We start from the raw sequence: 24,654 nt of genomic DNA, 5'->3' as shown, positions 1-24,654 counted from the left end.
TTGAACTCAGCTTGTAATGCACTACACCTTCAAAATAAACCTGTAAGGACGTTTGAGACTCCCTAACCTAGAAAATTTTTGTGGAGACAAAGTTACTATATTCAGGCAGAAAATACTGAAGCCTTTATTTGTGACTGGTTGGGGGTGGAGCAGGCCTGAAGGCATTTAGAAGTCTAAACCCTAAAATTGCAAGGTATTGGAACCCAGTTCTAAAAAGGGCAATTACTTTCCTTGATTCTAATACCACAGAAAAATAAAGGCGAGGCTCATCTGTTTACAAATGCTGTCCTGAGCCACTCCCAAAGAAACCAGAACACTTGGTATTCATTGACTAGTTTTAAAACAGGTTATTTGACTACTTAACCACTGACCTACATATGCTCTACTCTATACTGCTGGAATAATTTGGACAACAAATCCCTTGTGTGCAACACCAGGAGTCTCTGAGAAAATATCGATACCTATCTAAATGTTTATCAGCCTGTGTTGTTGTACAGCCTACAAATAAATCCAGGTACATGTATGCAGCTGATTTCAGTGAAGACTGAGAAAGTACATTAGCAAAATTCATCCATATGCTAATGGAGTATTTTTCTTCCAGATTTAAAACAAACAAACAAACAAACAAAAAAAAAACTTAGCTTGTCTAAAAGGAACAGACTAACAGAACAGCCCAGATACGCTACCCTTAGCAGATGAAGCAGAGAGGTTTTTTTTCAACTGTACAATAAGTTCATTGTCAGAAAGCAAGCAAAAATGCCACTTGTCTGGTTTTGCTAAATGAAAAAAATCCATTTGATTAGCATGGTGCTCTTCAAACAAACAAAACAAAATAGGACCAAAAAAGGATGTAAGAAGCTAGCATGCAAAAATACATTAAAAATAGGGTGTGCCTGTGTATTTTGAATAGGTGGTGTAGGAAAAAGCAGACCACCAATGCAGTGAGTAATTAAACATCTAGACTATCAGTTATGATCTCCCATTGCCACAGGCAGGACACTGTGGCATATTTTATACATCCATCATAGATAAGGTTAGCATGGCCAGAGTGGACTTAGTGCTTCAGCCCCCACAAGCCTAGCATATAATGTCCCTCCTCCATGATTAAAAAAATGCTAAGTATAGGAAGCCTGGGAAGAAAATTTTACATTTTTATAAAAAAACAAACAAACAAGCAAACTGACAGAATGGTCTAAGAATGTTCTTAAGCATAAAATACAGTGCAGGTTTCTTGATAGGAGGGGAAAACCAAGAGAAAACAAAACCACACAATGCTCAGACCCTCTATAAAGCTCAAATTTAAGGGCTTCATAGAAGACAGTTTAGCAGGATGTATAGAATACTGCTTTAAAGAGAAAAATTGAGATCTAATTTAGGGATGAAAGCTTCCTATGCTGAATCTCCACACTAGGTTAGACTGCAACTGAGAAACAGTCGTCTAACGAGCACAAAAAAAAATAATCTTGTTTCACTTCTTCCCCAAACACTTGAATTCTTGATGACTTTTTGCCATGGAAAGAGTCACTCACAAAGATGACAGGGAGTCTTGCTTGCTCATGAGTGTAACACACTGTACCACTGCATCTTTCTAAACTAAGCACTCATCAGCCAGTAAGGGCAAGCACAGACAGCCATCATGTGTCTTCGAGGAGAAGAGAAACAGGGATAAGGACCCCTTCACATCTGGGGTATCAAACTGAACCAGTACCAAACACAAGCAGCCCGTAAGAGCATGAAGGTGAAGTAAACCTCAGTGGTTTACTTCAAGTGTTTTTTACCGTACTTTCCCAAAGCAGCATGTTCGTAGTACATCTGTACACTGCATTCTCTTCCCTTGTGTTACTCCCTCCTCTTACCCCTCTGAACATCCACAGAAGATTGGAGTTGAAAACATGCACACCCAGAGAGCTTCAGTGGAAGCAGGTGGCTGACAGACAACTGCTATTTTGCATGACTGAATCTACCCCTTTTCACCTGCCCAAACCAAAGAGCTTAAGGGCTTAGCAAACAAAAGAGCACAAACTCATCTTGGTATTATAACCAGGACTTCTGCTGCCACCCAAGAGGCCTCTGAGAAGTAACACATAGAGATGGCATTTTAACACTTGCCCAGCACCAGTATGCTTGAGCAGCACCAGAGCGTCTTCTAAAACTGGAAATGCATTGAGCATAGCACTCTGGGCTTGGCACTTGCAACAGGCCATGGGAAGTCTAGTTTTACATTACTAGGTTTACATCACCAGCCTGAAAGATAGTGACATCCCACATTCTTTCATGGTACTGAGGGTTTCCTGCTTCCTACCATCAGCATGGTACCACTTCACCACATAGCATGGTCCCCAGCTGCTGTGCTACAGCAGAGCTACCTGCAAAAGCCATGCTAACATGCGTCTCTGTGCTCTCAGTAGAACAATTTCTGTCACATCACTGCGGTCTCTGCTTCTTAAAGAATTTGCAAGACAGCACTGCAGCTATTTTACCTACCCTCTTGGCCTGCTTGTGGTCAGCACAAACAATGAGTGGTTAATCTTTGTGCGTGCTCACAAACAGCTCCAAATATCCCTTCTGTACCTGGACTATACTGGCTTTACATGAAGAAGTACAGCCATACCCACATTGATCAGACCTTTAGGATTTAAAACCACCCTCAAGGTAGTACAGAACGTAGCAGCATAACAAAATGAGAAGCACATACCATTGAGGAAAGTGTCCTGATCAGGAATGAAGAATGCTCCTGAGCACATCGCTGCCAGAAGTAGAAGCTTAATAAACCAGAATCTGGCCAAGAGAAAACAAAAGATATCATCTGATTATAATGGGACTTAGAGGTCTTCAAAACAAGTACCATGAAAAATCTCTATTTAAAGCCCAGCAAGAGAAAAAAACAACTTTTGTTGACTGATTGCTGTTTAAGTTTGTTTGCACTTGACTGCATTACATTTGACAGCAGCAGTGACATCAAACTTTTTTTTTCCTGCCTGGTACTACATGCAACTGGAAAGTAAGCGGCACAAACCGATAAACAGAAGAGGTAATTAAACAATCAAATACCCACCCATTATGAATATAAGCTCGGCAGCTTTTGCTGTTGTTAATTTTGATGGTGAACAAGCAGAAGAAAAAGAAGAAGCAGGCCATTCCAAAGCAGACTTTGTACACTGCAGAGTATCCCACCAACTTCTCGCACATTTCACCTGCTTGAATTCCCTTGCACATCTGCTCATAGAAGGGAATCTGAAAAACAAAACACATGACAAACTGTTAGGCAGGACACAGGGCTTTACATAACTATGTATGCATAAGTCAGAGCACCACTGATTTTTTAGTGGCTTCACTTAACACTGACATCTTTCACTGTTGATTTCCCTCAGCCTGGATTTAGTGGTTTAAGGGACACAGAACAATGCAAAACCCAAGGGACTGGATCCTTCCAGAGCCTCGTCTGTAAACTACTCCCAGATGGCTCTCAGATACAAGTCCACCTTGCCTTCCTTCAGTTTTATTGGATTAAACCATCCCTGCCCCTTACTGCAGGGACCCTCTCCCTTCTTCCTGTGCTTTTTAACAACAGACTTTGTTTCAGTAATCCGGCTTACATAAAGCCTTACTGGCTGTTTCACCAGCCAAAGGGGCCATGCATGGGGACACATGGCAGGAAGCTCTGGCTTGTGCTGCCCTCAATGAAAATGTAGACCGAAGCACGCCCAAGCAATATGGGAGCAGTGAGTCCCCTCCCCTCCATTACAGCTTCTGAAAGGGAGTTGTGCCAGTTGTCCTGATTTTATGTTAAAGTAACAGAGGCAGGAAAATTCCACTTTTCTCCTGACTCGTTAAATATTTGCCTTTGAGGCTTTGCCCTTGCTGTGAGGGGAAGGCAAACAGCCACACATTTTGGCCTCGGTTTCACCAAGGTGGGTGTGACATGAGCGCTCAGAAAGCAGGACTCTGTGCACAGGTCCCACTCCTGTGCAGAGCCTTTGTACAGACCAGCCTCCCCTTCCCACAGCCAGGGTGTTGAGCAGAAATAGAGGCATTTAATTAAAAAACCACCAGCTGCTTCAAAGGAAGAAGGGCCTCTGTATGCTCAAAGTGCTCAGCCGAGGCTGGTGAGACCAGTTGAGCAACACATCAAAACCTCTGGAGCTGATCGCAGCTACCTGCGTGGGTAACTGGGAGAGACAGAGGATAGCGCATGCCAGGACAAAACATTGTACAAATAAATAAATCAGGCAGATGAAATGGGAAATCGGGTGTGAGAAAGTGTTCAGCCAGGCCCGATTTTGCTTAGGAAAAATATACAAAGATTGTGGGCAACACCATCCTTGAACATATCCAATAAAGAAGAGAAGATACTCTTGTCTACTTCCTTCAGCAGGCTAGTAAGTAAACAGAAACAGGACAAGGGAACAACGAACAGGGCTCAACAGACAGCAATCAGGCAGCATTCCCAGCTGGGTGGAGAGCCATCAAAGATGCAGGAAACATGGGATCAACACATAGAAATGGATTCAAGCTGCGCCACCCCAAGATGCTCTTTTAGAAGTAACTCAGAGATGAATAGCCAATGCTTCAGAAGTTGCACAGCAATTGAGCAACTGTGACTTAACTCGCATCCAAAAATTTTGGAGGGCTCCTGAGAAACCGGCTGGAGCATCAGCAATGCCTTTCTTAAGTCCTGAAAGGCAATGAAATGTCAGACTGGCCAAATGTGCCAGCACTCAAAACGAGCAAATGGGTTGGGTGAAATAACCAAGAGACCTATCAGTGCCACAGCAATGCCAGGGAAAGCAGCTGGGCTGTCAGTTAACTCTTTACTTGTAATTTCCATTAACGATGCGTGGTATTGAACTAACAATATTTCTGAGAAAATCAGAGCTTTTGGTGGAGATGGTAATGCTGATTAAACGGCTAGTTTCTGTTAGATCTGCACCAAGCACCAAACATCATTTTGATTACTGGTTTTAAAGAGTAAAACAACAAAAACAGCAAGGAACATAATTAATCAACTAGCTAGTTAAAAAGAGATCTCTTTGTAACTGTAAATGAGGATCTTCTTTAACTGCATAGGTTTCTACTGAGGTCTAGAGGGGATTCTTGACCCTTTGTGTTCTTTTCTCTATTTAGTAGTAATTTCTTTACAGAACAGGCTGACAGAAAACACATGGATTCACAAGAACAACAGCTTACTTTGTGCCTGTACAAACAACAAAGGGCTCAGCCGTTGTGTAGCATGCACAACGCTACACAGTGATAAATGATGGCCTGCGAGATTGAGCATCTTTTTTCAGAGACCACTGATCCCAAAGTAACAAATCAAGAATAAAAACAAAGACTTGGGACCCCAGCAGATAATAAACACGAGCACAACACTGAGGACAAAAGGGTGGATGTAATGAAAAGGGCATGTTTTCATGAGAGGATAATCTACTGCTGTAAACAATTTATCAAGCTTTATGCGAGTTCTTGATCACTGAAAAGTTTAAAAAAGACATTTTTTTCTTGCACATCTCTCTCTGAAATATGTTCAGCTGCCAGAAGGTTGCCTATCCAATGTCATTTAGTACACTTTCTAATTTCTGGGTAGTTTTGCCAGTTGTTGAAGTCACAGATTAATTACTTAGCTGATCCTGATGGAGTCAAGTATTTACCTTTCTCTCTTTAAAAGCAACATAAGTAAATTCCCCTGGCCCCTAAGCAGGGGACAAAGCATTCCAACTGCAGTAACTCAGGATCCACTCAGATAACGTGAATGCCTCTGTAGCTGCGTGCACAATGATGTTATCAAGTCGGTATTTTTTTTTTTTGAGTGCAGTGAAACAGAAAACGGCAATATCCACAAGAACAGGGTCAGATTGCCCTGAACTTGCTATGTCTTCATTGTGAGTGTCTGTCTTCCTAAATTACTGCAATGCTGCAGCGAGCTGATGCAGCTGTGCTGTGTCCAAGCTCCAGCCAGCTGCATCTGGGACACCTCCAAGCTTGGTCTGTCTGTGCTTGGTCCCGTGAATGCAGAAAGGCAGAAAACGGCATCACAGGGCAGCAAGAAGGAAGAATTGTGTAGAAACAGGCCTGGAGAGCCAGAGAAACCAGAAAGGGACTGCTTTCCACACGGATGTCCTCATCCAAGAGAGGGGGAATATGGCAGGTGAAATTTGTTACAGAAATTGAGAAAGCGTAAAAAAATAATCATGCGAGAAGAGAGATAGTGGGGAAGAACGCTGGTAAAGCCACTTGTCTTGAACATGTGAGATATGGACTGAAGAAATAAAAAACAATCTGATCAAAGCAAGCATCAGCTTGCATCCATAGCTAAATTCTTACCAGAAATAAGTAATGGACAGTTTCTTAAAAAGAAAAAAAAAAAAAAAGTTTTGGCAGCAAATTTGTATTTTAACATACTGTAATGGATTTAAGGACAGAGATATCAACCTGGCTGGGGAAACAAGTCTGAAAGCATGCTCTACCAGAACATTTAACCACCCAAGACTGAAATGCTTTCACACAACTGAATGAGCTTTCACTGTATTTGCTTTCCTGAAATCCTCTTTTCCGATTTTCCTTTCCTTTTTTAAATAAGGCATGGATATTTTCAGGATGAAACCACAAGTTTTGAAACAGCTTTGACATTAAGACAAACATTAAAAAAAAAATCAAAGTAGTATTTTGACTGACTAGCACAATTCTCTCCCTCCTCTTGTGTCAATTATCCTTTCAAAGCCTATGAAGCAAGGTTATGCTTCAACAAAATGTTTGTGGGTAAAGCTGTAGCTGATTATCAACAGAATAAATGGAAAAGCACATACCTGGATCAGGGCATAGAATGGTTTGGGTTGGAAGGGACCTTAAAGCCCACCCAGTTCCAACCCCCCTTCCATGGGCAGGGACACGTCCCACCAGACCAGGCTGCCCAAAGCCCCATCCAGCCTGGCCTTGAGCACCTCCAGGGATGGGGCATCCACAGCTGCTCTGGGCAGCCTGTGCCAGGGCCTTACCACCAGAGAAAGCCGTTCCTCAAGCTGGATCCTGATCTACTTCCTTTTGGAACAAAGTCAGGTCTCAAAACTGTCTTGTGTAACTGTATGTTCACCTTTTCTGCCTTGCTGTCCCCTTCACTAAAGCTTTCACGTCTTGATTGATGTTGTATCCTATCTTTTGCCTCAATACACGACCCTGCTCCTCTGAAATCAGTTCTACATGCTACAACTCAAACTGCTTTCTTAGTAAGAGCCAACCACTCCCTCCCTATCTGCTTCACTCCCTCTCCACTCCCTCCCCACTGCTTCTTGCTTCTTCCACAGAAGATCAAACAGAAATGCCTTGGTTTCCCTGCACATTTTTTCTGAATTTAACTCTCCAGGTTCTCTTGGTGTCTCATGAACTTGGGAGCAGATCCGAAGATGAAGTGTGAAAAGAATAGGAAAAAAAAAAAAGCTCACCAAAAATAAATAATCTTTTCTTTTTTCAATTCTTAAGGCTCACCACAAAAATAGATCATCAAAATACTGCCAATTAGATTAGGAAGCAAGGTTTTGAAACCATAACCAGATACTCTACAGGTACTGTACCCTCCCACTGACACATGGCTTTGTCTGCCTGCCAGCTCTGGGGAGGAGGTGGAACCTGGGACACTGACTTGTTTTTCCAGACATGCTGCAGGGCATAGAGTAAGTAGGTCCCCGACTCTGGGCTGGCACCTGCAGAGTCTGACTCCTCAGAAATGGAAAACCTGTCTTAAATTTATTTTAATAGACCTACAAAGTGGGGCAAATGAATACTGCTGAACAAACACATATTAAGTCTTTCTTTAAGGTGTCCATCAGAGATATACTTTGCTGCTACTTCCTCTCAAAATAACTTCAAAGGTCCAAAGGCTACAGTGTTACAATAAATACTTTTAGAACTACTTCAGACTTGGGAACTTAGCACCAATCAACAAAACAACTGAAAAAAAAACCCTTCACTGACAAGGGTGAGATTCCTTTCACTTAACATCAGTGTGATTATTTGATTTCTAATCTAGTAAACCAGACATGTTGTTCCCTGCCAAGCTGATGGCTCCACAAAGCACTACACTGAAATATTAATTGTTACTTTAATATACAAATTAAAATAAATAAATAAATAAATAAAATGAATTAAAATTCTGCCCCCTTTCAAGAAAGAGGGCATGAGGTCCTTGAAGCATCATGCAAAGTATTTGCTTACAGTGGGGCTTCAGGATCTCGGAGTGCTCCACAGTCCAGTCAAAAGCAAAGGAATCACTAAGTGACCAGCACTTTCAAAATACAGTTTGTCATTGGGAAGCTGAGACCAGTTAGTCTGGATGGATATTTTGAAGGTGCACTCTACTACAACTGGGTTGAATTAGCTTCAGAAGTCTTTGAACTTTTAACAGCCCAGAAAGTAATTATTAAATTAGAGAGCAGAGAAAGAAAGACTACTTTCAGATGGTCCATTTCCTATTCAAAGTCACCAAATGCGCTAAATTAAGAAGGCAATTATCTTTCCACTTCACACTAACAGCTACTCTTTGTGTCATTTCTTCCTACACTGAGCTTTAAAGGCTACAAACTGGAAAAGAAATTTGGCAAGGCTGAAAAGCACGTTATTGAAGGCTGCTTGAATCACTTTTCTGTTGGATAAGGAGAGGTTTGGGTTTTTGGTGTGTTAGGGATACAAGCTGCATTAAAACCACACTACTGATGGAAAACGACTTTATGAAATTTGGATACGAGCATAGAGTTTGTCTTCCACATACTGTAGTTCCCTGGATTATTCACTTTATTGCCAATCTAAGCATCTAGTAAGTCAAAGTAATTCCTGGCAAGAAACTTCAGCACATACATTTTGAAGAGTTTTTAAGTCACAGCTCAGGGATGAGCATCTTGTCTGTACTGAGCACTCTTACAGGGCTGTAAGCAACTTCTGGTGATCAGGGATAAGACAGCAGCACTGTGATAGTCTGAGCAGTGTCATATTAAATAAAAGAAAATTAGCAAAGAATGTAGGAAAGGTCACTGGCACAGAGCACAGAAACCCTCAAGATAGTCTCTGCATAAGCCTCTCGTTTTTTCTGCCTTGCAGGCACCGGGTGTTACCACCAGCTTCTGGCCCCAGGATGCTGCAGAGGAATGTGTTTCACAGGTAACTGAAAGTTAAGCAGAGCATCAACTCAACCAGCAACAAGGAATTAGCCTTAACTGCGCACCCACTGGCACTCCCCTCTTGGGAGAGAAAACACAGAACAACTAGATGCCCACATCAATCAAGGCCTTCTCATCCTCCAGGGCAACCACAATGACAGCCTCAAGGCAGGCCTGATGCCAAGTTCGGTGTGAAAAAATTTCAGTCCCACATTACTTAATTTTAAAAAATTAAGTAATCCAGCCATTGTTCCCTCTACTTTAAAGCAGACTTATTTTCTTGTAGTTTGTAGAGGGTGAGAGAGCCTATTTGCGCTACTGAGAGCAACTTGGGTGGCTGAAGAAATGAAACCAAAGACATGGAACAACAAGTCTAGTGTCTGACCTCAAGCAGGCAGAAATTGAGCTCAGGAAAGTTACATATTAAAAACCAAGTTCCTTTCAGAGTCTTATAATCTAGTTTTTGCCACAGCTCCTTTCATGCTCTTGAAGCTTTTTAATTAAGAAGACAATTAGAGCTGAACAATGTCTGCTGTGGTTATAAGCCATGTGAACATGATGACTCAAAGCACGCTGAAGAAAACCCCTTGTACAGAACCCACTGCACTGTACTAGTCTGTCACATAACACCAAGTACACAGAATTAATGTTACAAATGGAGCCGTTGAAGAGCTGTTTTCTAATTGCTTTTTCTGGTACTAACCTAGTTAGTAGCAGAATTTATGCTGCTACAAGATGTCTTGAAACTACCCACGCAGAATACCTGGGGTGGGTTTGCTGGAATGGGTTTCTGCACAACAAAAGAAGAGGAAGGATGCTAGTCCCGTGATCCTTGACTCTTCCTGTTGTGAAATAGACTTGAAGGCTGAGCAACCGACAGGAACAGGGAGTCTGAACATGCACTATCCTCCTGTCTGGGCCTGGAAGTGCGTGGGTGGAGGGAATTGACTGCCCCTTCTTGAGCAAGCGCCCTTGTATATGAAGAGACAGAGAAGGAGACCCACATCCCTTCAGGAGCAGGGGAGGATCTCTTACTTACACGTGCTTTCATCTCGTTAGCTACCGTCGTCGACATCATGACACAGCAGATGATGGTCACCAGGATGAAGTAAAGCGCGTACATGAAGCGGGTGCTGGTTGACTGCTTTATCTTGGGGCAGCATCGGCAGCACAGGGAACACGCAGCAGTGCCACAGCAGCAGGCCAACTGGAGAGGAAGACACAAACACAAATCACTCTATCATCACTGCTGGGTTTCTGTTGCAAAACTCACACAGGGAAACTGGGCGACTTCCTGTAAAGCTCCAGAGTTTCTTAAGTCATCTCTTTCCAGCATATCGGCGTTTAAGTGGAAGCAGACTGTCCTGTTTATCCGAAGTCACTAGGTCCAAACACACCAGTTTCTAGCTCTCCCACACACTAAGGATGAGGGCGAGGAGGAACTGCTGCTGATTTCTTAGCCCTACTCTCTGCCATCCTGCACAGCTCATGGCCCTATCATGTTCCATCCAACAGAACAGGCACTGCAATGATCAGGCTCTACTGCCTGCAATGTACGCTTCCCCTTACATGGTGAAGAAACAAATCTGCACAAGAAGAGCAGAGCCTCCAAATCTGTTTGCTTTTAACACAGAGACAAAATGAATTTTGTTCCTGGGATGAACTGGAGATGGGTTTTGTTTCACAACAAGCCGTACAGATCCACTTTCAACTAACCAGAACCATACTGTCCTGTTTAAGGTGCTTTTCTGGTATGTATGTACATATCCACCCCCACACCCCTCATTATTTGGCTATGGGACTTAAATGCTTTTTAAGGCTTAGAGCACATTAAAATGGAGGAAAGAAAGATGCTTAAGTAACATTTCAGGACAGTTGTGCTTAAGGCTTTATAAAGAGGTAACAGCTACAAAAACAAATAAACAAAAACCACACTGGCAGTTTAAATATCTTGAGCAATAGAGAAAGAGCCTGGAAATACTTTGCTTGCTGCAAACAAAGCAAAAAACATCTGAGCTTGAAAGACCCCAAAAGACAATGGCACAATCTTGTAATGAAGAAAGCCAGAGAAGAAATTCGTATTTACGGTTATTTAGACACATTTTTGCAAAGATGAAAGTGGTGATTCCATGTGCAAGATGAGAAGCATTAACACAGCTACAAAGGAAAATCACGTAGAGTCGCCCTCCAGCTGATATTGTCTATTATATCCAAACACTAATAAAGACAGAGCTGGATATATGTTTTTTATTTCTTTTCTTCCTGCAGCTATCCAAGGACCCACCAATTCAAAAACTTGAAGGATTCCTAACAGCACTCCTAAAAACACATAATTTCCTTATTTAGCAGGGGAATAGACACTGAACAAATCCTGTGAAGGATTTACCTTGGGGCTCATTATTCCCTTGCTGTTGACAGTATCATTAACTTTCAAAGCAGCTGGACTTCCCTTCCCTTCCTTCTACTTTAGGAAAAGTCATATATAACAACATAAATGCATTCGTTATTTCTGTACATAAGGCAGCAGTGTCTCTGGCCAGGCCCTTCTTGCAACAGGCAGCAGCTTCATGTGGCTGAGCCCAGCAGAGGTGACCACAGGAGGAGGTTTGAGACATCAGCAGGCGTCCAGGCGCAGGGCACCTCTCCTCCAGGTCCCGCTGCAGACCCAGAGCACCCTCAGCCCCCAGCACTCCTGTTTTCAGGGACAAAAGTCTCTGATGAGACTCTCCGATGAGACTCCACAGAGCCTCGCTACCCGACTGGCTGATCAAAGAGCACCAAACCATCCTGATGAAGAAGTGTCTTTAAAAAGTCTCCCAGCTTATTATTTCCTTGCCACTATTATCAGCTGCAACACCCAAGCTTAGACTTCCTGCCTGCAGCCCTGCACAAAGGGTGCAGCGAGGGAGACCTTGCCTCACTTCACAGCGGCTGCTGGGTTTGCAGAGCAAACAGAAACGGGGACAGAACGACCCGGCGCTCGCTCTGCCGCGCTCTCGGTTCATCACCGTGTCCCGTGCCAGACGAGACAGGGGCCTCCGAGCGAGCAGCTGCTAAAACTGCTGCTGCTGCAAAACAGAAATCCTCCCAAAATCACACAGAGCTCAAGCTGTGGGGGATAAACAGAATGGGCCCGTGTTGGCACCAAAGCTGGAAATTAAAAACACAGCGTGCACAAGCACATCATGCAAGTGTATTTTCAGAACAGAAGACAATGGCAGCTGAGTGAAGTTAACTTTTACTGCATCATCTACAAATCCAAGGCATAACGAAGCTATGGTGAGGTACTGATTCATTAAGCCAATGGAAAAATAGTATTTCAAAACAAAAACGTATCAGAAAATTATATCCACCCACTTCAGAACTATGAAAAAAATGTAAGATTAAGAGTAAATGTCCTTTCAGTCTTATCAGCCAGATCCAAAGCGTCCAGGATGAACTTCAAATGCTGGCCGTACTCACCATAATGTTAGAAACTATGCTGGAGAATGAGAAACGTATGCAGCTTTGGCATTTGTAAAAGTGAGAGTGGAACATCGTTTTCTTAAGTGCTGCAAAGCTTTGCCAGTGAAACCTCATCCATGTCCAGCAACATGTCTGCTATTCCAGTCCTGGGAGTCCTCCAGTCCCTCAGGCTGCTATTTAAAGCGACAAACACGTAAATAGATTATACAGATCATTTGCACGTTGCTCCACGTTATCCAGAGACTTTAATGATAGCTTCTAATAGCTCGCTTGTAGCCCACAAGTTGACAGTATTTGTGAAAAGTAAGAGCACACCCATCTTATTTCAGACACACTCCTCTCAGCACTCTGAATAGCCATGGAAACCATAGAAAGTTGGTTAGGTTGATCAGCCACAGTCTCAAATTTTATTTTTTTTTTTGTTTTAAACTCAGGTTATGTTTAACTACATTCCAGAGCGGACTGTAATGAAATAAGTGTTATCCAAAAATAAATGAAAACTGTCTCTGTCCCAGAGAGCAAAATGCTGGCAGCAACCCACTGACCTGAGAGGTTTCAAAGATGTTATCCCTGGATGAAAGACTTCACCGTTCAACTCTGCAATGAGTTCTCCTAAAAGGCTGGTGTTACTGTGCAGCTGAACTGTGCAATCTCTCTGATGCCGTGTGCTGGCACATTACCCTGGCATAACTCACCTCCCTCTCACCTCCCTCTGCCTTCCTGACTGCTGTGAGGTCTGCCCAGGGGCTCGGGACCGACAGGTGCATAGGTGTAAGCCAGCAATAAATTCTCTGCAGGTTAAAAAAAAGCAACAACCAGGCTGTGAGAACAGCAAGCAGCGCCACGGATCTTTTATAGATCTAGCTTATCATTAAACAAAAGCTCCTCCAAAGGCTGAGCTCTGATGAACAAAGATGCTTTGCAGTTTTCTGAGTAGAAACAGACCAGACAACCCAAGATCTGTGACCTGTGTGCAGACAGGCCCCAAAAATCCTGGTGTGTACCTACAGAGCTCCTCCAGAGTCCTGTGACCCCTCTGAGCCCTGAGTCCCAGGAAGCCCAAGGCAAGAGCAGCGGGCAGTCTGCCTGTCCCGGCAGGAGGCTGCCACAGGCACAGTGGGCTCTGGCTTTAAGTCTCCCTGGTGCAAAGACAGCCAGGAGTCAGGCAGTCAGCATCAGCACGCGCAGCCACCCTGGCTCCCTCTCCACGCTTACTCACATCTCCTCCCTGCTCGGGTCTGGCAATATTTACAGGCACTGCACAAATATTTATGCTTTCCACAAACATTTCCCCAAACCCACCGCCTTCCCCTCGCAGCGCGGGGTGTCCATCTGCTCTGCTGGGTGCTGCGGGGCACGCAGTGCTGGCTTACCTGAGCCCTCCCCAAAAACACAGCGCAGCGGTTTGAGCTGTCTGGAGGGTGGCTCATCTGACTGGTTTCGCAGCAGCAGCTGTGGACGGTGGCGTGGGAAGTTATTCAGTTAAAAATACTGAAGGAAGAGCTACGCAGGTGTTTCTCTGGGTGGTGTCAGAGCCAGCAGGTACCCCCAGCCCTGCTCCCGGGGCAGCCACCCGCTCCTGATCCTGCACCACCACCGCAGAGTTGTTTCTGCTGCTGTTGGTGGCCAAACAAAAGAACCAGACAGCATAAAAAAAAAAAAAAAAGGCAAAGGAGGGAAGTGAAAATGACTTATCAATTATCAACTGAGAGGACAGCACGCATGTACAAGGGGAGAGCAGAGGTAAGCACCTCACGTCACTCCCGTGTGCTTTGGCCCAAACCTTCTCCAAGCTGGCATTTCGCTGGTGGCTTTCTGCTAAGCCATTTGGGACGACTGCAGCAGGCTTCTGCCAGGTCAGACGGACAGACAGCACCACATCCACGCAGCCAGGACCAGAAGTGATCAGCACAGGCTGCCCCAGCCGGTGCCAAACGCTTTCTGGGCACAGGCAGGAGCGGGTGAGTGTGTGCTCCCATCCGATGCCAGCGTGGGCAGCAGCTATGGTTAGCGAGGGAGAGAGGCAGGAGGACACCACAGGCTGAGAGCAGGTTTGCCAACACGCACACGAGCCGTGCGCTCCCTGCAAATAAGGCTCCACCAACATGTATTTAACACCTGCTGCACGTGCAGGGCTTTGCAGGATCCAAGGAGGAGTTAGACAGGATGGTAACGTTAATCCCACACACGGCTATTTACACACAAGGCTGAGGAGTGAAGTGGATGTGTCCTGCCTACTGCTTTTGTAGACACCGTGGCATTTTTAGAAGGTATTTTCCAGCGATGCTTCCAAAAAAAATCTCAGAGGTTGTAGGAAATATTTTCCATAGCCATTAAAACAAAGCGTGTGTCCATGAGGAGTTTCGGGCTCGCTGCCCAAAATAGCCCATGGTATTTTTAAAGCATACAAGCCATAGGGAAGTATCGAACTTGTCACAACAAAGCTCTCTTCCTTTTGGGAGACTTCAGCTGAAATGCTAGAAAATTAAACCAAAGAAGAGTTTGTTGGGGAAAAAAAAAAAAAAAAAGTGCATTCTTAAACGAAATGAAGACCTAACAGCGTTTCATTTCTTCCCTGCTATGCGACCACCCGGGCAGCACGATGGGGGACCGCGTGCTGGCCGTGCCAGAGCTGAGGAATGTGCCACACTGAGGCTTCTTTCCACCAGGGCCGGCCACGGCTTAGTTTTTCCATCCCCCGTTTGATTACTTGACCACCAGCACGATCAGGGCCGTAAGGCTTGCAGATAATGCAGTCGCTGATCTGTCAGTGGCAAGGTCTCCCGAAAACACCCAGGCAGCTCCTCGCAGAGCTGCAGGAAGCGTGCAAGCACCAAGCACACGGCTTTAGCCACGGGTTCTGTGACCAGCACACCAGCCCATTAACTGGCAACCTATTTTTACGAGCACGCCTCACGCTGTGGACTGTGCAAAATTAAAACTGACCTCAGAGAAGTGTCAGGCCAGCACAGACGCTGCCTTAACACTGCTTTCTGGTGAGGTGAGGCTTTCGTGCCCCAAACTGCAGGCTCCTGCCCTGCACAGTGGGTCAGGATGGACAAACAGCCAAGCAGCAGGAAGCAGACCCAAGCCTAAACGAGGGAGCAGCACCCAGGGCAGCCATGCCGATAGCCAGAAACTGGGCAAGCTGCTGGCAGACGCCGGCAGATAAAAAGTTAAGCAGCTGACTGGGCTGAGGATGATTAGCTTTTGTCTCCGTGCTCGAACGGGACTAAGCAGTGACTCAGCCCAACATTAGCAAATAGCGTCACTGCAACATTTCTAAATTAAAGACTGCTCGACTGCTCTTCTCCTGATGATTTTGGAAAATTCAAGACGATTGTTTAGTCTGACCTGAGCGTCGCATGCATCACGTCACCCAGCTCCCCAGTAGTATAGCTATTTCCCAGTTATTAAATTTAGTGCAGACCATCTGGATTTGACAGCATAGGAGATGAGCACTCTGTCCCTCCTAGTCATTACTTACATCTCATTAAAAACAGAAAAAAAAAAAAAAAAAAAAAGATTTAATTTGTCTGCTACAGTTCCCAGACCCTGCTTCTCAGTGAGGCTTCTTTCACTAGCTCACTCTTTTTAATACCTCATCTTTTCTCCATGTCCATCAAAGAAGGAGCCCACACTGAGCACCCCAAGTTCCTCATCTGAAGGCCTTAAGACGTCTCCTCCCAGCAACTTAGCATGTGTATCACCGCATCCCCAAATCCACAGCGCATTTTGCAAAGCCACGGCCACAGGACCGGCACTGTTACACCACATACAAAGAGCAGAGCCCAGCACCTCGCTCCTCTCCCCAGGACACAGCCCGGAGGGGGCAAGGCTCTGCCCTGCAGTGCTCCCGTGAAAGCACTGGTGAGGCAGTGAACATCCTGACCCTGCTGTGTGCTGACCCGCTGATGATCAGGTGCTGCCTCTGCTGGGTGATGAGCTCGGCTGTGCTCTCCCACCACTGCACGTTTCACTGCCCTCTCACCTGCAGGCTGCTCCAGCTCGTACATCAGACAATTGTAATTGCGGGGGTAAGAGAATGGGGAAGAAATACTAACACTTCATGCAAACTGACAGAAGCCAATAAACTTGTACAGAAAGCTAACTATTACTCACCACATCAAAATAAATAAAAAAACATCTAACTTTCAGAAACATTGCTAAAGACCTTCCAGTCACAACAGCCAACTTCACACCCACTTCCAGGCTGGCAGGTTCCGCACGAAGCCTGCTCCTCTCTTCCCATTTCCTGCTTTCTGAATAGCACTTGTAAAACACGGCTACAGCAACTTCTTCAGAAATGCCTTGAGTAGTGTTCCTAAACTGCTGCTTTGCCAGTGACCGTAACATAAAAAGCCAGGGAAAGACACACGAGTCTCTTCTGGAAACACTGCGAACAGCTTCTGTTTGAGGGATGACACACTGAGACGTTTTGGGTCAGTCATGTTGTACAGAAAAAGAAAGGCAAAACTCCACGTTTTCAGGCTGTGAACTCTTTTATTCCTGTAAATGTTTGCGCACGTGCCATCTCTAATTGCCGGCAGCTCCAATCAGGACCGGCAAACACCAGTCCTCGCCTAGTTAGGATGAATTAAACCAAAAGCGAGACTGCTAGGTGTGTCGGGGCCCTCTTCCAAGCAAAGGCTGAGCCACGCTCCCACCGCTGCTGTCACCCCAAAAGCTCTGTCTGCCTGTCACCAGCTGCCTCAGGCTCAGCACAAGGCAGCACTCAGGCACCACCTGCACTTAGCCGAAGGCTAAATCTGCTGCTGGGAGAGGAGAAGCGAGAGCATGCACCCGGAATTAGAGACACAGCGATTTTACTTCGCTTTCCTTCCGCGGCACTCAGCTCAAGGAAAACCCTCAGCACAAATACACTCCCATTGCTGATGGTGAAGTTTATTTCTTGTGTGACCTGAACAACGCAGGAGGTCAGATTCGGTAGTCGTAATGGTCCATCATGCCCCAGAAACCCAGGAAGCCAGGCATTTAACATGTCAAGACCTATTACAGCCCCGTGCAGCTGAGAAAGAAATGGGAGTGCCATTAACTCTGATGTGAGAAGGATTTCATCTGCACACAGCTAAGCCAAGGACCCAGGAGGTTTTTGGGATGACCGGCTCCAGGTGAGACCTCAACCTTACACCTGCACTCGTAGCCAGGGGCTTTCCTTTCACCCAGTCACTGCCCTGAAACACAAACATCTCACACTGGCAACTGCAAACACATGCACTGCAAGGCTCAGCAATGAAAAATCCACCCTGGAATACCCGTGCTTGCAAATAAAATAAAGGCAGCGGTAGCATTTAAATCCTCCCACATAAAAGCATCACCTTGACTTTGAAGGCAGAGGGTCTGTTCTCACACTGCCTTCACTCCACAGCTGTAGGGAACGGGTATTTAAGCTGTTCCTTTAAACACCCAGTGCAATCAACTGACAAACAGGATGTGAAGGGAAAAGGCTGAACAAAGTAAAGCATCAATGAGAGACTAAGCAGGAATGAGAGAGTATACTCTGCCTCTTAGGCAGTGCCAGAGAAAGAATTAGTTTGAACTCAACCCAGCAATGCAAGCGCCAAATAATAGAAAACTTACACGACCTCACTGTCTTTTGGTAGCTGCCACCTCCCTTTCCAAACGCTTTTGGGTCCATCAGGAAATTTTATCCAGCTATGAGAGGGCAACGGGGCCTCAATGATATTATTTTCTTACTATTTCCATGAAAACAGGTAAAAGGGCTGGCAGAGAAAAATGATCTCTCAACCCTGCACAAACACAAGGCTGCAGTACTTACTGGAAGGGGAAATCAACGTGAGATACCAACCTCAACGCTCAAAGCTGTAGGAAACCAGGCTTTGCTGCTTCAGCTGTTCAGGCAACCATTTGTTTTAAAACAAGAACTCACGTTTTTGCAAATGGGGAAAAAAGCCTTTTCCCACCCTGGCTTTCATAGATGTGTTTAAGTGGAGTACCCTACAGTGCTCCCAGCCAGACCTCGGACAGCTAGCTTGCTCCTCAGCCACCTGTGGCAGTGGCGGTGGGGACAAACAGAGGGGCGTGGAAAGGCAGCTGGGAGAGGGGGATAAGGTGCACTGGTGAAAAAAAAAAAAAAAAAAAAAAAAAAGAAAGGAAAAAAAAAGAAAATTGGTTAAGCTTGTGGTTTGGGCTTAGCATAATCAGCCTCACCCAGTGAGACCATTTCCAGCAGGCAAGGCATCACCTGGGGAGCTCCAAGAGGAGCAGAGCCAGCAGCAAGCCCACAGCATCCTCAGCGCCCAGGTTGGGGACAAGGCAGGCTGAGGTGACAGAGCTGTCCCTCGCAGCCTTCCCTGTGAAGGGATGAAGGGGATGGGGCTGCCAAACCCCTCCTGGGCCTGCAGATGCAACCAGGCAGCACTGCACAGCCTGGTGGCCCCAGCACACTTCCTTCCCCTGCCACACAGACCACCAACCCCATCAGTCTGAGGCTGGCCTAAGCCATGACTTTAAATAGGGCTTTTTTCATATTTTTGTTTTTTAAACCCTCAGCATTAGAGGTCTGGGTATAAAATAAAAATCTGATATTCTACTCGTGGCACATCTTACTTCATTTACTACATTATAGGACTTCTAAGTGCTGAACAGCACTAAAGAAAGCACTTGAGATTTAACAGACCTACAAAAATAGCTTTGAATGCTTTATAAGCTTTAATAACTACCAGTTCTAATTGAAAAATCCATCTTCTTGAACAAGCCAGTTGGAGCATACTGCCCCCTAAAAACTAAATGCTAACAATTTAAATTACATTTATTTAACTCTGGAAAAAAACATATTCATTGTAATAAAGATTTTCCGCAACAGCTGCTTTTCTTAACCATGATCTCAACTTTATTCTCTTGAGAATAACTACTGAAGAAAAGCCAAATGTAAAATCCTGTTTCCTGTCAATTTAAGCAGATGTTTTTATGTAATCAAAAGCATTGTGGAGGCCCAAGCTAGACTGTATTCACTCTGCATTCTGAAAATAGGTCCACCAAAGAAATGCTAGCAAAAGAAACATTAGCAAGCCTATTACAGCACAAACACCTAAAAATTACAATTTTCTGCCAAATAGGTTTGCATGCTGCACAATAAAAAACAGTGGCAAAAATTAGAGCTTATAAATGACCAAGACAGAGGCTTGCTTCCTTCAGAGTAAGTTCCCATGGTCTACTTGGCAAGGATGCAAGTCGCACAGTAACGTTAATTGAGATTATTTCAAATAACTTCTGTTAGTGCAAAATCAGCATAACCAAAGGACATTGAATTTTGGCAGCCATTCCTTTAACAACAGGAATCTGGGCCGAGGAACCTGAATGGATTTATTCAGACAGGCATCATCGGCTAGATGTTCAGCACAGCTTGGTCCAAGCCCAAAAGAACTGATAACTCCTTGTCTGTTTCACATCAGGAAAACTTGCTGGCATTACGAATGGAGAAAATTGATAGTCAAGGGATGTTAACCCGCAAGAAAACTTTGATATCAGCACTTTCACAGCTCACGAGGAGGACGCTGAAGTTCCCAGTCACTTCTAGGAGAGCAGACCCAGAGAAACACAGCAAGGCAGAGACACGCAGGCCAAAAACACTTTTTTTTTTTTTCTGTTGTTGTTACAACACAACACTCCAACAAAACAAACGCCATGGGATATCACGCACATTAAACCAGCACTTCTTAGGCCAAAAGGAGAGACCAGCATAAGGGCTGTTTTTCAGGACTCACTGTATAAGATCCCATCTCTCCTCAAGCATATCATTGCTGTTTCTGTAGGGACGGTTACATCCTGCAGAACGTTTAAAGAGAGGCCAAATTCCTCCTCAGTTTTTCAGCTTGATTAACAGTACTTGTAAAATGCCTGAAGAAGTTCAGTTGAGAGAGAAAGAACTTCTACTCCTTCTCGTTTAATATAATGAACACGCAGGAATAACAGCCTCCCCTCCATCAAGGTTGGAACTCATCTAGCTGTGAACTCAAAGACCATTTTTCCTTTTCAAAAAGTTACACTGTACACTATTGAAGCATGATTTATGTCATTTATCATCTTAATCTGTATATAAAAAGGTTATCCACGCTAAGTGTGCTGGTACAAGCCCAGCAATATGCCGTATTTAGCGCAGATAAGTCTTACATCAAAAATAATGTTTGAGCCAGCAGAATACATCTCCCCAGGGTATTGCATAATTCTGCAATAATAATAATAATGACTGCATGGTTAGGGCTTTTGCTTAGGCTCCAACATCACGAAGGAGTTCAGCTTCTCTCCAGACTCCACAATGACGCATCAGTGTCAATAAAACACATTACTACTAGATATTACTACATGGCACACTGAGAGTGGCTCTAAGAAACCTTCACAGTTCAGTCACGCTGAATCCATGCCATTCAGCACATGGTCCTCATGACAGCTTTGTCCTTCTAGTTTTAAGATACTTCTCCAGGAGGTACACCAAAAAAGCAACGAGATGTGAACAGCCACGAACCACCCCCATAGCTGTGCCTACTGCCAGCACTTTGTTCTTTCCATGCTGTGGAAAAGACTGAGGAGGGCTAAACCTTGCTTCAAGCGCTGCCAGAATGTGTGTGAAACAGCAGCTAAGGAATCACAGGATCTTTAGGGTTGGAAGAGACCTCCACGATCATCTGGTCCAAACATCTCCCTAACACCAATGTCAGCATTGAATCATGTCCCCATGCACCACGTCCAACCTTCTCCTGAGCACCCCCAGGGACGGTGACTCCACCACCTCCCTGGGCAACCCGTCCCAGTGCCTGACTGCTCTTTCTGAGCAGAAATGTCTCCTCATTGCCAACCTGAACCTCTTCTGGTGCAAATTGGGGCCATTCCCTCTGGTCCTATCACTGGTTACCTGTGAGAAGAGGCTGACCCCAGCTCCCCACACCTTTCCTCTCAGGTAGCTGCAGAGAGCAATGAGGTCTGCCCCGAGCCGCCTCCTGCCCAGACTGCACACCCCCAGCTCCCTCAGCCGCTCCCACAGGACCCGAGACCCACCCGAGCAGCAGCGCTGCCCCACGCAGCCGCTGCCCCCACCCGTGCTCCTTGGCGAGCTGCAGGGGGCCCGTGGGACGGGCAGGCTCAGCCGCCCTTCATTCACCCCCCGCACCTCCTCAGAGCCGCAGGGACGAGCCCAGGGCGACCCTTACAGCTCGAGGCAGCGCCAGCGGCTGCCGGGACCCGCGAGCACAACGGAGAGCTCCGAGCCCCCGGGGGCTGCCCCCAAGCCCCGCGCCCCTACCTGGCCGGCGCAGCAGGGCGCGGACATCCCGGCTCCGGCTCCGGCCCCGTCCCCCCGGCCCCTCGCTGCCTCCCTCAGCCCATGCGGGTGCGGGTTTGGGCTGGGCTGGGCTGGGCCGGGCCGCGCAGGGCACCGCGGCGGCGGCGGGCGGGGCCGCACCGCCTCTGCCCGCCGCCCTCGGCCCGGCCCCGCCGCCCGCCTTCCGCTGTCGTCAGGGAGCGGCGGCCCCCGAGGCCCGCGGGAGCCCGCTCGGGGCGGGGAGCCCCGCGGCAGGTGCGGGCCCGCAGCCCCCAGCCCCCGGCCCGCTGCGTGCACCTGCGGGGCGGCCCCAGGGCGCAGCGGCGTCAGGCGGGTGTTACGGCCAGGGTCCGGTGGTGGCGGGGGAGGAAGGGCGGTGGGGAGAGGGCTGGCAGCTCCGCCTGGCAGGGTCCTCAGGAGCATGGGGTGCACGGCCCCTGCAGCGCTACAGGGCTGGGGCAGGGCGGCTGGGAAGCTGTGCAGGGGAAAGTACCTGGGGGTGCTGGTCGATGCTCACCTGAGCATGAGCCGGCAGTGTGCCCAGGTGGCCAAGAAGGCCAACGGCATCCTGGCTTGTGTCAGGAATAGTGCAGCCAGCAGGAGCAGGGAGGTGATCGTCCCCCTGTGCTCTGCTCTGGTGAGGCCGCACCTCGAGTGCTGTGTTCAGCTTTGGGCCCCTCGCTACCAGAAGGACATCGAGGCCCTGGAGTGTGTCCAGAGCAGGGCTACGGAGCTGGTGAAGGGCCTGGAGCACAAGTCCCATGGGGAGCGGCTGAGGGCACTGGGGGTGTTCAGTCTGGAGAAGGGGAGGCTCAGGGGAGACCTCATTGCTCTCTGCAATTCCCTGACAGGAAGGTGTGGGGAGCTGGGGTTCGGCCCCTTCTTGCAGATAACCAGTGATAGGACCAGAGGGAATGGCCGCAAGTTGTGCCAGGGGAGGTTCAGGTTGGAAATGAGGAGACATTTCTCCTTAGAAAGAGCAGTCAGGCATTGAGACGGGTTGCCCAGGGAGGTGGTGGTGTCACCATCCCTGGGGGTGTTCAAGGCGAGGTTGGACATGGTGCATGGGGACATGGTTTAGTGGGTGACATTGGTGTTAGGGAGATGTTTGGACCAGATGAGCTTGGAGGGCTTTTCCAACCCTAATGATTCTGTGGTTCTATGACCTCACAGGGCTCTGTAGACTTGTACCTGTTCAGTTTCATTGGGTGATCCCAAACCCAATCTTCACTCACAGCGGGAAGGATTTTGTTCCCCCAGTCCCTGCCTTGATGCTCAGGGCCTCGAGAGACTGCAAAGTTGTGGGAAAAGTGAAGACTGAGCCAAAAAAAGTTACAGAGTACCTCATCCTTCCCCATGTCTGTTGTCACCAGTTCACCCTTCTGGTTTATTTTGGGGGGCGTACCCTCATTAGCCTTTCCTCTTCTAGCTAATATACCTGTACAATCCCTTCTTATTATTCTTTGCAACCTTTTCCTGCTTCAGCTCCAACTGTGCCTTGGCTTTCCTGATCATTTCCCTGTACATCTGGGTGACATCCCCGTATCCTTCCCAGGCCACATACCCTTGCTTCCACTGCCTGTGCAGTTCCTTCTTGTGCCTCAGTTTGACCACCAGCAGGTCCTTGCTCAGCCGTTTTCCTGCCTTCCCTGCTTGATTTATTACACATGGGGATCCAGAGCTCTTGTGGTCTGTGAAAGCTGTTCTTAAAGAGTTGCCAGCTCTGATCAGTTCCTCTGTCCCTCAGGGCAGTGTCCCGAGGGATTTCATCCACTAGTTCTTTAAACACCTGAAAGATTGCTCTCCTAGAATTCAGGGTCCTGACTTCACTCTTTGCCAGCCCTGTATCCCTCAAGATCACAACTTCCACCAGGGAGTGACCACTGCAGCCCAGACTGCCTCCAATTTTGACCTCTTTTATTATTTCATCCACGGTGGTGAGTGCCAGGTCCAGTAATGCTTCTCCTCTCATTGGGCTATTACCTAGATAACTCAGCTTCTTGTGTGATTTCAGGTTATTTTGCAAACAAAGCCAACAGTGGTAGCAATCGGGTTCTCTGTGGGAAGACTCCCTCGTTTTGTTTGCATTGTTGCCTCCATGTATATCCATGCTATAACATTTAAGATAAATATTTAAGGCATTTTAAAACTAAAGTACTAGTCTTAGGAACTCTGTGACTACAGGCTGTTTTACTGTGTGTATGTGTAGGTAACACAGATTTATGGACCAAAAAGGAAATCAGTATGGATTGCAGGATGTATTGTGTAAAACCCCTTCCTCTTTCCCTTTGTGTGCAAACAAACAGAAATTTGATATTTTAGGAGAAAAAGCAGGTCATGTGATGAACCAGTGTCACATAATTCGGTGTTCTGCTGGGGACTGAAAAGCCCAGAATTACTCTGAGGGTGTAGTTTATGGAAGGCAGACAGGTGCTTTATTTTTGATGGCGCTCTGACGTCCATATATACTAGTTAGAGATGTAGTGTTTACCCCTGTCATAAGATCAGTTTTGTCAATCGGATGGCAAAGGACACCAGCTCGCACTGATCCTACAGAACCCTAGGCAAGAGTGCAGCTGAGACCCGTACTTTGTAGGAGCATCATCAGCCACAACCTCAAGTGAGGACTCCTCAGGTCAGGGCTGAGTCTAAGCACAACTTCTCTAATTTACAGCCCCTCTCTGTAAAGACAGGGCCGAAGGGAAGGAATCAAGGACTGAACAGTGTACAGGAGAGCGGTGTGTCTGC

At 46.5% G+C, this 24,654-nt stretch overlaps 1 protein-coding gene across 1 annotated transcript in view; it reads right to left on the bottom strand.

The window, feature by feature from the left end:
* Nucleotides 1–21,962, bottom strand: part of SERINC5 (serine incorporator 5) — a 39,220-nt gene extending 17,258 nt beyond the window's left edge. Inside the window, exons 1-4 of the mRNA XM_032205324.1 lie at nt 21,889–21,962; nt 10,183–10,350; nt 3,056–3,234; nt 2,696–2,778 (exon numbers count right to left, since the gene is read on the bottom strand). Coding sequence (XP_032061215.1) covers nt 2,696–2,778; nt 3,056–3,234; nt 10,183–10,350; nt 21,889–21,915 — 457 coding nt within the window. The 5' untranslated portion in view covers nt 21,916–21,962. The remainder of the gene's footprint in view (nt 1–2,695; nt 2,779–3,055; nt 3,235–10,182; nt 10,351–21,888) is intronic.
* Nucleotides 21,963–24,654: the final 2,692 nt, after the last annotated feature.

Source organism: Aythya fuligula, chromosome Z, assembly GCF_009819795.1.
Source record: "Aythya fuligula isolate bAytFul2 chromosome Z, bAytFul2.pri, whole genome shotgun sequence".
NCBI lineage: Eukaryota > Metazoa > Chordata > Aves > Anseriformes > Anatidae > Aythya > Aythya fuligula.
Note: the sequence above shows the minus strand (reverse complement) of the source record. Positions and strands in the feature narration are given on the sequence as shown.